At 39.3% G+C, this 14,753-nt stretch overlaps 1 protein-coding gene across 2 annotated transcripts; it reads left to right on the forward strand.

Annotated features, from left to right (window-relative positions):
- The first annotated feature begins 111 nt into the window (after nt 1-111).
- Nucleotides 112-13,577, forward strand: aimp1a (aminoacyl tRNA synthetase complex interacting multifunctional protein 1a). Of its 2 annotated transcripts, none has more exons than XM_079337438.1 (7): nt 112-272; nt 4,224-4,354; nt 5,271-5,381; nt 7,384-7,545; nt 9,438-9,646; nt 11,307-11,475; nt 13,284-13,577. In XM_079337438.1, coding segments are annotated over exons 1-7 (951 nt in total). In that variant the 5' UTR covers nt 112-270; the 3' UTR covers nt 13,451-13,577. The 2 variants fall into 2 exon arrangements, with proteins under 2 accessions (XP_079193564.1, XP_079193563.1); XM_079337437.1 differs by having other exon boundaries at nt 114-272; nt 5,268-5,381.
- Nucleotides 13,578-14,753: the final 1,176 nt, after the last annotated feature.

The following is a 14,753-nucleotide window of genomic DNA, read 5'->3' on the forward strand; positions in this document are numbered from 1 at the left end:
TCATGAAAACATTTTCACGCAGGCAGAAACTGTAGACAGCTTGTGTCTTGCGACAGTATCTGATCTATAGAGCATACGGATAGCGAAACCAACCTATTATCTCCTGGCTCGCGCTCTATCCGGGTGATGTAAAGATCAGGTTTAAGGCGCCTCACTCAATCTGTATGGGACTGCTTTCTAACTGCCTGTCTGCTATCTAGTTGATCAAACTAGCCAGCTGTCAAGTCCCCAGCTCTCCCAGAAACGTGCTGTGGCTGCTGCTCAGAGTTCATGTAAGTGTTTTTGTTGCTTGTTACTGCTTAATCAACGTACGAAAAGCCGTTAATAACGGTTAACCAACGGTGTAACTAGCAGGCGTATCAGTGCTCGTTAAGACGTGAGCTTTAAGTCCATTTGAAGATCTCAGCTTCATTTGAGCTCAACCAGCTAATATCTTACTCTAAAGATGCTTTACCAACCTGTAAACCTGTTTGGTACCCTTTGTTAAGAAGGCCAATCTCCACATGACGTGGAAATGTATTGTTTGCTTGTTTTAATGATTGGTCTGTGACTTGAAAATGACCTAATCTTTGTTGTATTTGTATTTATTGTCTAGAGTTATGATTATCGAAAATTGCATTTAAAGAGACACACACATTTAGACCACGGAGGGGGGGGGGGGCTGTTTGAAAAAGATGATAAAGGGTATAATATGACCTCTTTAATATCACAGTGACATTATTTGATATTGTTTAAACTGGTCAGAAGAAGGCGTATATTTTTCCTTTGATAGAAGACGTTTTTTCATTAGTTGATATTGTCAGGTCTCAAACCCACAACTTTTAGTTTCAACCATGTGTCACATTTGAACTAATTCAGTGATATCCTAAATAATTTTGCTTCTAGATATTTGCTGACATATAATATTTATATTCCACTTTACCTCTGTGTTATTACATAATGAGTTTTACTGTTGTTTTTTGTTTTACAAGTTTTGTCACTGTGGAACATCTCGAAATAAATAATTAAACAGTGAATACAATAAAGAGGAGCCTTTACATCTCCTGTAACAAAAAACAAAACAAAAAAACATTGACCTGTACATCTTTTTTTTTTTTTTTTTTTTTTTTTTATATATATATAACTTAAATGTAGATCCTAGTAATGCCTTCAGGTGGTGCTGGCATACTGCTCTCTTTTCATTTCTAATGGTTTGATTGGCTGAGACAGGTAGGGATTGTTACTCCTCCTGTATTTGTACTTCGAGAATGAAGCATGGAAAGAGGGAAACGTTTTTTTCCTGGTGGATCCGATTTCACAGCACACCAGAGAGGGCTGGTGATTACTTGATCAGATTTACAGATTTGATTTCAACCACTGTTGTTTAGATCTTTGATAGTCCTGCTCCTAAAGTGATGTATGTACATGTAACGTATACGTCAACTATTAAAGAGTGTAAGTAAGCAAACTGGCCGTGTCCATTTTTAGTTTCTTGATTAGGCCGAGTGGATGTCTTTTTTTAGCCCCTTCAGTCCCCTTTCTAGAACAGTTAACATGCTTAACTTTCTGTGATGTAAAAATAGAAATGGATCAAAGTTGTGTTCCACACAGTGAAGACAGGTGAATTAGACATCCTAAAGGCTGGTGAAAAACAACATCACTTTGTTCACACATTGTGTTATTGTCATCTCAAAATCAAAGCTGAAACTACCTCTGTGTGTCTCTCTGCTGCCCCGGCCCCAGGACTTCTTTTGAGGGCTTATCCAAATGAGATCAGCCTTTTTGTGGCTCTTGCTATTACTCCACCACTGGTCCTGTTTAAATCAATTCTGTTTCTCCAAAAACAATGCTTTGATCATTGATTTTATCAACTCCAGCTCTTTTGTGTTTCTAATTTCCTCGTCCCCCAACATTTTGTTTTCATCTCGGGCCAGCTGTTGTTTTCCAGCGCCTCCCTAGTTATATGTGTAAGAAGTTTTCTTCTCCATGCCTTTGCCTTGTGAAAATCCTTCTTTTCCTCTTTTCCTTGAAAACGTAGTTTGCACAGCTTGCGATGAAGACAAATAGCCCAAACCCAGTTATTAAAGTCCAGTGATCAAGCTGGGACGGCCCCCTTTTAAAACTTCATGTCAAAAGTTGTCCATGCGAATAAAGCTGATGTTAATAATGGTTTAAAGGATAAACTATCTGCATGATTGGAATATATTCAAAAATACATATTGCGACAGTGATCTTGAACCTTGTCAGGGTATTATGATGTTTTCAAATCTATTTGGTCATTTCTAGAAAGTCCCACATATTCCTCTGATTATCTCGGAACGGGACAGGAATCAGTTTGATCTCACTTCAGGCAACCAGCCAAAGTATATCAGTCATGAAAATCCCATTTGCACATAGTTTAGACCCACTGGGGCTTCATATCATAAAAACATGTCAGCTCCCCCGCTGTTCATACTTACTGTAATACGGCATCCACAGTGTTTAGAAGATGTTCAAAGATATATTAAGATGTGTGACACAATCAAGGAGCGCTCTGTGTGATAGAGTTACGTCAGCTCTACAGAACCTTTTGTGGAGCCGAGCTGGGATGTGTGTTTTCTTGTGGTTGTTGTTGAGACGCTCAGATTTGAGTTAACTTTACACAGCGGTTCATTTCGGAGGCGAGAGTTTGTGGCGAAATCGTTCTGAAATGCAAACCTTGTCACTCCAAACATTTCTCCGTGTGCATGTTGAGCATTACACTTCCGAATATCATCTCTTTCTGCGTGACCAGCAGCACTTCACTAAACGTGAAATTAGGTGACTTTTTAAGTCTTTAAAGCCTAAAGCATGAACCTTTGAGTCTGCAGTTAAATCTAAAGGTTATTGACACTTAAGACACTTCAGTGACTGCATTTATTTTGTTGAATACTTGTTTTTATTATCATTTTTTAAACCTTTTATTTAACCAGGAAGAGAAACTCCTTTTCAAGAGTGTCCTGGACAAAACAAGCAGCAACACAAGTCACAGAATTTCCGACGGACAACGAGCAGACAAACATAGAAATACAATAACATGGGGGGCGCCGATAGCTCAGCGGCAGCGACAGCGCGCGTACCATGTTGTGAGGCTTTGCTCCTCGCGCGGGCGGCCCGGGTTCGCGTCCGGCCTGTGGCCACTTTCCCGCATGTCTCTCCCCACTCTCTCCCCCTTTCCGACTCTATCCACTGTTCTATCAAATAAAGGCAAAAAGGCCAAAAATAAATCTTTAAAAAAAAAGAAATACAATAACACATCATCACAAATAAATCCTTGGGCAATTGAAAGACACAATTCACAGATCTGAGCCGGAAATGTGTGTTAGAATCATCCATAAACCGATCAGGAAGAACATCTACAGCCAGATGTCTCTGCCTCCAAGTCCGTTAAATTCCTCTTAAAAGCGTCCAGCGAGACAAGTTTGTTAAGTTTCACTTCATTTTCTAATGTACTCTAAGTAGTTGGAGCAGCAAATTTAAAAGCCCTGTGTGTGTGCAGATGTGCTCACACAGTGTGTGGCTGAATGCATGTGGAGATGTGGTGAATGTTATTCTATTGTTTTGTTTTAGAGATGCTTGTCAAATTGAGTTGGACAATGTGCACTGAGACAATAAAAGGCATCTTATGACGCAAATGAAACTTCATTTTCTGTACATGTTAGAGCCCAGCCGATAATATCTGCTGATATTAGCGTATCCAGTGACTGAAGCATCAGCTCATTTTATCACAGCTATGTGCCTGTCTCACTAGACGTATTCACCAGTCATACATCATTCATTTGACTCTCATTAAATTGCACTAGCAGTTCCCTTCCTGGCTTTCAGCAGCTGAGTGTGCTATATTGATACACAACAAGCATGATCAAGTCAAGCTGTGGTGCACGTACATGCGCAGTCACTTTCCATCTTGTCTTCGTTGTATCTTTTCCGTAAGTGTTTGGTCACTGAATCTGAGGGATCAACGTGATAAATGTGTCTGTCTGTTTCTATAGATCAAAGAAAGATATCACCCTATATATATATATATCCGTATCATATTCTTTTGTCTCCCCAATATATCGCTATTGGCCCCAAAATTCCATATTGGTCAGGTTTGCCCCTCCCCCCTGTATTTCATGGTGTCAGGATATAATCTGGGTTAAATATTGCATAGTCCGAATGTTTGAATAATGTACTGTGGACATTTCTCATTTTGTTGTTTTTTTTTTGGTTTGGTTTTGTTTTAGGTTTTTAGCTCGCTCTTTCCTCAAGATGTCAGGTCACAATCCTTTGTTGAGACTGGAGCAGCGAGCCGCCGAAGCTGACCAACTCATCGAGTACCTGAAACAACAAGTCCTGCTGCTGAAGGAGAAAGCCAGTAAGACGCCCACACAACACTGAACCACTTCTACACAGGCTTACAAACCATCGTACGCTTTAGAGGACACTTTTCTAATACAGCTGCGTGTCCTACATTCTAGTCCGTTTTTTTTTTTTCCCTGTGTGAAGGTGTTGCCTGAGAGAATGTCTGCGTTGACAGTAGGAGTCGCAGTCGCTAGGCTGCTCATCTTCACCTCAAGGTTTAAGACTCATAAGGGTGTATGGGACGGTGTATAAATGATTTACCATGGTGTCTTTAAATCAGACTCATGGGCCGTCCTATGTACAGAGGCTATAGTCCTGGGCACGGGTTCAAATCCCCTCCCTCTCCCTGATTTCTGACTCTATCCACCTCCCTACCTCAAAACATATATATGATGAAATAAGACGCATCAGAGTGAATCAATCTTAACTTTCCCTGGCTGTACAGATGTTTTGTCTTATTTAAATATTCACTTTATAAGCAGAAGTTTCTCTTTCTGTTAATTTAAAAACAACCTCCCCTTTTAAGAACCTGAATAAACAGTATGTGGTGGAATGACCTTAATGATTTTGACACAGTTAATTAAGTAATTACAGAAGCCCCACCTCAATGTATACTATCTAAAAAAAAAACATGTTTCAAATTCTTATTTTGAATAATGTGAGAAATGGGCTTCACTTCAGAAGGGTTTTATCTTGATCAGAGATGAGTACTTTATTTTTTTAACCCACAAACTTGATGAATGGACGATGTATTATATCCATTGATGAGGCCAAAGAGCCAATCAACATATTTGAACTGTCACCTACACGTCAGCTGTGTCTCTATTTGTACTTGTTCAGAAGCTGTTTTTTAAAAACACATATCCTGTGTGGTAGTTAAATGTTGCTCCAGTCCTGAGAGGTAACAAGAATGTGCTTTGCTGCAGCGGTCCAAGCCAGTGTGAGAGAAGAGAAGAAACTGATGGTGGAGAATGCCAAGTTAAAGAATGACATCGAGGAGCTCAAAAAGCAGCTGCTGGAAAAAGAGAAGAGGAGGGGGGGTATGTTGAGTTTGGTTCCATTGAAGTCTTTATATATATGTTTGTTTGTCTTAACCAAAGCCTTGATGTTGTTATCCTTTTCTATCTAGTTTCTTTAGAAACAGTTATGTGGGCCTGATTTAGAAGCATTTGATGTCAGTTGTTGCTCATTAGAGCGTTGTTTGGTTTGTACTATCACTGATAACATCTTTTTGCTTTTTTTCGCCTCAGCCCACTACAACCAGATCTTGTTTTGTTTTTATTATAAGCAACCATTGTGTTTCAAGAATCCCCACCAGTGCGATGGGGTCAACATGTCTGTCATCTATTGTATGGCTTACATTCGCTGACATCCAGGGACAAGCAGCTCAGATCATTAACACACACTTCATGTTTTCCAGATTGACGTTGTATGAGGCTGGAAGAAATAAGCTGTTTAACTTTATTCAAAATAACTCAATATGTTGTTGTTGGAACGTTAAAAGAATGTGTTCAAAAAAAAAAAAAAAAAAAAAGAGAGGCGATGTTTTTCCACACATTGTATCTAATTAGGATGTTTATTTTGGGGAGGGTTTCTTTGAATAGTTTGAAGGTGGCACAAAATAGCTCAATCCAAACATGGGTAAATATGACTCTTTTCAAAGTAACTTCTGTTGGCATTTGTGATTTGTTCGTGACATGAGAGAAAAAACAAAGAGACAACTAATAGCCCCTTAAGAAATAAAGACTCTGTTGAAACTGACAACAAATGAATACTTGAATCCAGCTCTTTACTTTTCAAGGGGCAGCTTATAGTAAACATCAGATATCATGATTCAATATGATATATCAATCATCAATGAATCCCTGTATCGTTGTGTAATTGGTATTGTACTGACCCTTCCAACGTGTGCAAAAATGACGAACTGTCCAGTTTCCATGAAAGACGTTTATTTACTTACAGTTCAGGGTTCATCCACTTTTAACCTATCATTTAAAGTCATACTGCACGGTCAAAAACTGCTTGCCTCTCCAGCGTCTGCAACCCCTGTATCATCATTTATTTATTTATTTAATCCTCAAAAAACAATTTCAGGGAGAACCCTCATTTGCAATGGTGCCGATGTACAGTACAAGATACAGATAAAACCAGCAACAGCAGTCCAATGAAATAAGAAGTAAAACAGGAAGTGAAGTCAGTTTTCTTAAAAAAAAGTAAGAATACAATATATATATAAAAAATAAAGTAATAAGTCATCATTTAAAACGTTAAAAGCAACTAAAAACAAATTCTAGCTGCAATCGAACAGTAGATCTGTAGAGGCCTACACACATACAGTCCGATGTTAATAATGTAAAGCAAAAATCATTTACTATCGCTTTTGTTTGCATTGTGTGACCCTAGCAGCTCGGTTTAGGTACCCTACACTTTGTGATATGTCAGAACCTTAAAAGGTAAACTTCAGGGGCAGGTCAAGAGGTTGAGAGGTTATTGCCCGTAATTCCAAGGTAAACCAAAAGATCCCGATCTCAGGTCCTAACATAGAATTAAGGTAATTAGAAGCATTATGGTGACGGTGGTGCGCCTTGCAGACCGATGTTTGTCAGACACAGACACTGGATTTAGTAGGAACTCAAACATCAGGCGCCTGAAATGAGGGGTTACTTTTTCCTGGAGAGCTATTGCAGGACATTGTTCCTTGGTTTTATGGCCCCACTTCCTTGTTTCCATCTTCTTGGCCACTGTGTCATTTTCCCTTCTAAAGTGTTTGCATCAGGAGAGCAGTCCCCCCCCCCCGATGGGTGAATAAAACTCCCTCTGTATCTTTTCATGGTATGTGGTGATACAACCTGCACTGAGCGGGGAAAAAAGGAAAATCTGAAAAGCAGCATACTACTGTTTTTATACTTTAACACAACCCTGGATAATCTGTGAATCAGTAACAGTTGCACCAGATACTTAAGATGAGTCAGTCAGATGCGAACTATGATCCGCTACTTTTACAATGCATTTTTTTCATTCTTTCCCCTGTTTCTCCTTCAGTGCTTGAGGTGGCCATGCCTTCAAGTGGTGCCAGTGCCGAGTGCTCAAAGCCCGCTGCTCCCAAACCCTCTGGACCGTCAGCCGCTGCGTCTCCTGCTGCTGCCGTCCAAAGCCCCCCTCCAAAAGACAATGACAACAAAAAGAAGAAGGCTGAGAAAAAAGGTAACAGCTGGAGGGGAAAAGTAACGGCACCTGAAAGGTTTTTATTATGAGTCTTTTGAAGTTGAGACTGTTCATACGTCACATAGAAGCATTAGTTTTGCCACGTTCGACATGTCAAAGTAACTACTCATGTTGAGTGTGGTTTTTTTCTATGCTTACTTCAAACCACTTATTTTCATCATCACTTGGCCACGTGCAGTACTCCGTTTATCAATCTAACGATCTTAATTTGCATAGCGCCCATTCATAACAGATGTGATGTGAAGACGCTTTAGAAACTGGACAGGTCAAAGTCTGTGTGTGTCGTCTGATTTACAATTTTAAAAGCTATTGAATTTCCAGCACTTCAAAGCTGAATTTGGCCAATCGAATTTGAGCATCTTGAAAATATATGAGCTCAGTTTTATCGTATTTTGCCATCTGAATTTGGTCTCCCGACTCTACAAAACATGATGGTTTTTAGACTAAATGTTCTGAACCTTGCAAATGAAAGGGTAAAATGAGTTATTGGAGATCTTTAGAGTTGACGTAAGAGGTCAAGAATTCAGAATAATTCAGCATAATTTCACTTTGTTTTATTGAAGTCTACAGACTTTCTTCAAACATTATTTTGTACGATCAGGTGCACATGAATGTCTGGCCACATTATCAGCCTTTGGATGGATCTCTATTTTGTTATGCTCTGGAGTTTCACGATGTATAACTAAATATAGCATAAGAGTCTGGTCTAGACCTGTTCTTTAGTTTGATCAATGTACGATCTGAATTTGAGACAAGAATTCTTTGCCTACAATTACCAGAAATGTATTCTTTTTTTCCAAATGAGTCATTTGTATTTTGTGGATGTGCATTCGACCACAGTATGTGGGAATGAAGCAGTCCCGTTTTTCAGCAAGGCTTTGTCGGCTGATCAGGGAAAAAAGGTTCAGACTTTGATTGGGAATGATTAGCTCTCCATGTGTTTGGAGGGTTTCTGATTTTTAAAAAAGAAAAGACAATGAAAAATCGTCTCGGTGTGATTGAAATGTTCAACCTCCAGTTGTTAGTTTGATGTAAAGAAACGATGCTTCTTCTTATTGTTTGTTACTCAAGGCAATAAAGAAGCTGTGTTCTCACCTCAGCCAACACAGTCATCACTTGTTTTTTTTTGGACAAAGCCATGTGTAGTCCTGCTGCGTTACGTGGCTGCGCTGTCATCACAGCAGAGCGCTGAGGAGTCATGTTGAATATCAAAGGCCAGGGGTTGGAATTCATATTCTTCATATTATTGTGTGGGCTCAGAGGAATGATTTAAGACTGTGTGATCATTTGATCAGGACGAGCCAACTACCCGAGTGAAAGGTACTTTGTCTCTGGGGTGGAAGCATCTGCTATTCTGCTATGTCATTCGATCATGTGGCACCTCCAGCCAAAAGTGGGTATTGGTATTGTCATTTAGTCGAGGTGTTTTCAAGCATTTCTGGGAAGGAGTGAAAGGAATGATCCTTTCCATGACACTGTTTACTTATGGTTCACTTGCAAAGCATGCCCCTATCCTGCATGCAACCCCGAGGCTTGTCATTTGTGGGCTTTGTTTTTATTTATGAGAGGAAATTAAATCTGATTCCGGGCAGATGCCCTGTGTCGTTTCAAGTATGATTTGTTTTATTTAATTTCCCTTGGAAAGATACCATTTTGCTGAAATGTCTTCAGTGCTCTTTAAATAAATGTTCACATTCAGTCTAATAGCATGAAAACTGTCACAGATGCCTTTCTTATGCAAACTCTCCCTTAACACATGATGAATGGCTACTGTCTGACATGAATGTGCTGAAATGTACCGAACGTACAACAACCAACCAAAGAGTTTTGAATCATACGTTGTCCATTGTGCCTTTTCCTTTTCATTACAGCAGGAGAAAAAGCCGAGAAGAAGCAGGCAGCTCCGAGCCAAGACGAAGCCAAAGTGGACGTGTCTCGTCTGGACCTGCGTGTTGGACGTATCATCACCGCAGAGAAGCACCCGGACGCAGACAGCCTGTACGTGGAGCAGGTGGATGTGGGAGAGGCGGCTCCCCGGACAGTCGTCAGCGGGCTTGTGAAGCACATTCCTCTGGACCAGGTAATATTTACATCGAGCTAAAACAATACACAAGACACTTCCATAAATATCTACAATACAAAGATATAGCCCTGTTTCCTCCAGAATAATAATGTGAATTATTTAATGGGCTCTTTCTTATTTCTCAAACTGCTGTAGAAAATGTAAATGTGAATTCAAAGCTATTATAATGCGCTCCAGTTTTCTCTGTATCTTATTTCTCTTTATCTCTCTTTGTGAATTGGCCGCTTCACAACAATTTCCACGACGTATCACAGAGAGGCTTTGCAACGTTTACTGATCCGGCTCATGTTTCGTGAGGTTAGAAATGATAAAGAAAGTCATTCAATGTCAGAGTGCGTCACATACGACGATGAAAAGCATCGAGACAAAGAGAGAATCGAAACATTCACGCAGAAAATGTAAAATAACTTTTAAAAAAAACCCATTAGACAGTAAAATATGAAAGAAAAAAAAAAAGAACCAAAAGAAATACAGAAATATGACACCAGCTCACAGACCATAGAAAGGATTTATTAGCCTGATTGTTCCTATTTGATGTTTTCACATCTACATTGATTTATGGTTTTGTTTTGTTTTTTTGCTCCAGGGAAAAAACTAATATACTGTACATGGAGTTGTATCCAAGTGTAAAAAGTGAGATAATTTTATGGTAGTAAAGGTTTGTGTATTCATATTCTCAGATGTAGAAGTGCTTGTGCCTGACAATGCCTCGCCTCTGCTTTAGACTGAAGGGGCGGGCAGTGTTTGTCATTTCAACTTTAACACAAACATAAGCGTGATGAACTCAAGCTTATTACACACTACTATAACCTAACAGACGCACTTTAAAAAGTCAACTTTTTCACAGACCAAATACAAGACGTTTCCCTCCTATAACGTGCACACTGTTGCAGCGTTTACCAGCTTTAACGAAACCTTCAATGCTCTCTGACTTCAGGCGTTTTATGGTCTGTTGTAGTAATACTCAGCCACAGAGGCAATAAATCGACACATTTCAAGGAACTTTCTTGTTCACAGTCGGACTGAGGCCTTTCTGTCAAGCACGCAGGAGGGAAGTATATAAGGAAAGGCATTATGGGTTTTATGGCGGTACTCTTGAGAGTCTTTTGTGCTTGGATAAATAATGGACAGCATGGAGAAGTCTGAGACAGGCAAATTAGAAATTAACTATTAAGACCAGTGTCTACATTGTACACTTACAAAAAAAGTCACAGAACCTTAACATACAAACCCAGGCTCACCAAAAGCGCTCATGAGAGGAGTAATGAAACTTCCACCAATAGATGCAATTTGTTGATAGGGCATGTATAAAATGTAAGTATAATGATTTTGTGAGGTCTGGTATACATTATCTCCTGAAATGCTGGTTTGCTCTTCTTCTCCGCTTTAAGCTAGAACTGCCTATGGTCTTCTTCTTTTTTTTAAATATTGGGTAACCACAGAGGTCTCCAGGCTTCAGTTTTCTGTAAGCTCCCTCTGTTCTTTTAATGAGGCAAACAAACCTGAAAACTTTGGACTTAGTCATTTCAAATTCATTGATAAAAGAAGAACGTGTATAAGTGAATGAAAATAAAAAGTTTAAAGTCCCAACGGTTTCTCTCTCTCTCTCTCTCTCTCTCTCTCTTTGTGTTTTTGACTCTTTCTGTCCCTAATGCAGATGCAAAACCGAATGGCTGTCCTTATGTGTAACCTGAAGCCGGCCAAGATGAGAGGAGTCGTGTCCCAGGCTATGGTCATGTGTGCCAGCTCACCAGACAAAGTGGAAATCCTGGACCCTCCAAGTGGATCGGTACCAGGGGACAGAGTATCTTTCCAAGGCTTCCCAGGTACCAAATGACTGTTCACAGGTTTATCATCAGGGTGAAGCTTAAATGTTACAGTCATACCATCCAGACATGGTGATCCTTTCCCACCACTAAGACACTCACAAATACGGTCACAAAGTTAAGCCTACTGAGAAAAAAAAAAGATCCCAAACCTGGTTTCATCAAACGCTGCCTGCTTAAGGGAATGAAGGGTGCTGTTGAACTCTGTAAGTGAAACATCTCTCAAGTTTAAACATTTCTTTCCCTGAAGAAAACTCTCATCAGTCCACTCATGGGCTCTGTTTGGTGGTAGCTCAATGGCCTGTCACTGCTGATCTGAGAAATACATGTGCCCCATTGTCTGGTTAAGTTTAATTCATGTGGAGGAGTTTGGAATAAAAGAACATGTGAACCATATTTCTTATTAATTACAACATAAAAGAAAAGAAAAGAATAATAATGATTTAAGGATCCCCTGGTGAAACATTTTGAACAGTCTGTATTAAAAGTGTTGTTAAAATCAACAACAGCCACCAACAAGTCTCTCTCTGGTTCTGAAGAACAAATGTATGATAGAAGTCTGTGAAGAATATTGGTGCTGAGTGGAGGAGTCATCTTTTTTCATTTTTTTTTAATCCATGCATACGTTAGGAACAATGATTGAAATGGGAGTTTTCTCTGAAAACAGTGAAGTGGTGGTCATGATGAAGGTTGATCTGTGGTCTAATAATCCAGCTGAATCAGCCGAGAGTTTCAACTCTGCAGTCCACATGTCCCAGCCACTCCTAAAGCCGCTTGATTCATGAGGGATCTCTTTTCGCCAGAATCTTTTTTATGGATGCCACATTAAAAACAGTCCTGCTCTAACCATCTTTTCGGAAATTAGTTTTCAAGGAGACAGGAGAGACAAGCGATTGTATGTTAGATTTTTGTGTTGTGGTATACAGTAAAACTGGAGCTGTGTTTCTGAATTACATATAATGGAAAATAAGAGGTGAAAGAAGTGGTTCTCTTTCCATGTTTCCCTCCTTTCTCTCCCCAAAGCGCTATAGTACAGATTCAATTACAGCCAATGCACGGCTGGTGTGAGTACATGGTTGTAATTGCCCACATTTCCTCAACTAATTGGGCCCAGTACTTCAGCTTGAACTTAAGAATGTGCGCAAGTTGCTCATCAAAACCTCCTTCACGCTTCAGATCAAAAAAAGACTGTTGCCACTTTTGGGTTGTAAACCGGCAGAAATGGCAGCTTTGGGAAATGAAACACATTGGTTTCCTCATACCCTGAAAGGGAAAGAAGTTGACACCGGACAGAAGCCAGACAATACATGCTATGATTTTACAATAATGCCAGGCAACATCAAAAGACAACGGCATCATAAAATGAGAGTCTCCTTTAATTGACTTTGCGAGATGCACATTTTGATTCAAAGAACTTCCGTGAAGATGTTTTGAATTATGGCGAAGAACAAATGGCAGTCCTAAAAAGCTGATGCTCTAATAAAAGCCTATAGTTAGTTAAACTATTCACAATTCAAGTGGGAGACGTATAATAAGAATTGGCCTAATAAATCATGTGTATAATGATAAGTCACTTAATTAGTTTATTGTGGCTTCATGAAATGAGGTAATCCCTGTTTAATGACTATGAAGAATTCAAAAAGGAAATATAAAGCCATCTATTAATGTGTCATAGCATGAATATATTAAAACAGCTTTTCTGTAGTTTAGAAAAAGGGTATGACCGTAATAGTCAAAAATCTGTCCTTGATCACATTCATAAAGCAAGAGGAGTTGCTAATGCAGTAAACAGATTTTCTTGATTGCAGGTGAACCGGACAAAGAACTTAACCCCAAAAAGAAGGTTTGGGAGCAGGTTCAGCCAGACCTACGCACGGACGACCAGTGCATCGCAACCTACAAGGGATCTGCCTTTGAAGTCACCGGGAAAGGAGTGTGCAAAGCTCAAACCATGAGCAACAGTGGAATCAAGTAAAATAAGCGAGCAATTTGAATAAGCTCAGTGTTTACTTTGGGTCATCTGCAATGATGACCACCATGGTGATGAGAAACAGGATGGTGATTAAATGAAGAAAATGCTCAATAAAGGGATTTAAAATCAACTTTGTTGTTGTGTCCAAAAGATTTTTTTCTAATTATAATTTCTTAGTGAGCTCTAAACAAAAACTATTATTTATGATAACATCAGGTTTTTTTAAAGGATCAATAGATAGATACTTTATTAATCCTGAGGGAAATTCAGTAAGTAACTTTGACATTGTTTGTCTAACTTTCCATGAATTAGTTAAGTTTGGTGACTTTGTGAATATATCATTTAAATCTTTATACCATCTAAAAGTAACCTCTAAACATATCTGGGTGAAATATTTACAGAAGCAGAGTTAAGCTATATTAGGATGGAGCCAACTGTCTGTTGTCTGAGAAGGCTTGCTAAGGAGTGGAATGTATACGTTTTGACATTTACGAGTCAAGATGAAGTCTTCTTCAAGCCTTATAAAGATGTATTCAGAAAAGTGAAGAATTTGTGGGATGTACCTTCCAAAAGATACAAGTGTATTCACAGAGAAACGTTATCAGTGAGCTAGCAATTTGTGTTGCGTTGATTATCAGATCTCAGCTAAAATTTACCATAAGTATAATCTACAGTCTGTTCTGCAATTTCTTTTATTGAATTTATACATTAGAGGCAGGTGGAAACCTAACAGACGAGTAGCGTTTGAAATGGGTACTGCATACAAAACACTGGCTGTCTCCTCCCACCCCCTCCTTCCTAGAGTACTGTAGGTGTGCACACGTCACCATGTCTCGGACACTGTAGCTTCAGTGTCTAGCCATCTCGGTCTCAGAACCATTCTTTCTTACATTTTTTAGAAAGCATCTTTTTAATATTTATGCTAGTGTTACCACATTTCCAGTCGAGAAGCCTTTTAGAAAATGCTACGGTCATGTAGAATTAGATACCTTGCCCACAATGTTGATTTGCCTTGATAACTGGTCTCATATCTGGCAAATCGAGGAGCCTCTAAAACGGCTGTGTGGGGATGCCTTAAAGCTGCCTTCCTTCTCTAGTCAAAACAAAAATCAAGACAGTAAAACTCAAAAGGAGGTCAGGAGAAGCCAGCAGTTCAACATGGCATGTTTCCTTATTTCTGATGATATATTATGGTCTTTTTATGATTTCATTCAGTAGATATCTTACATATTCCTCATTTAGGGGAAATTAATCAGCACATCTGTTTTTCTACTTAAAATCACAAACTTTGTCTCCTCCTAAAGGA

The sequence above is a fragment of the Symphodus melops genome (assembly GCF_947650265.1).
Source record: "Symphodus melops genome assembly, chromosome: 2".
Classification (NCBI taxonomy): domain Eukaryota; kingdom Metazoa; phylum Chordata; class Actinopteri; order Labriformes; family Labridae; genus Symphodus; species Symphodus melops.

Bases quoted from the DNA above. Each gene is read 5' to 3' on its own strand.
- aimp1a (XM_079337437.1), top strand. The intron at 7,546-9,437 runs GTAACAGCTGGA...TTTTCATTACAG, and splicing joins GAAGAAGGCTGAGAAAAAAG to CAGGAGAAAAAGCCGAGAAG. The intron at 9,647-11,306 runs GTAATATTTACA...TCCCTAATGCAG, and splicing joins AGCACATTCCTCTGGACCAG to ATGCAAAACCGAATGGCTGT.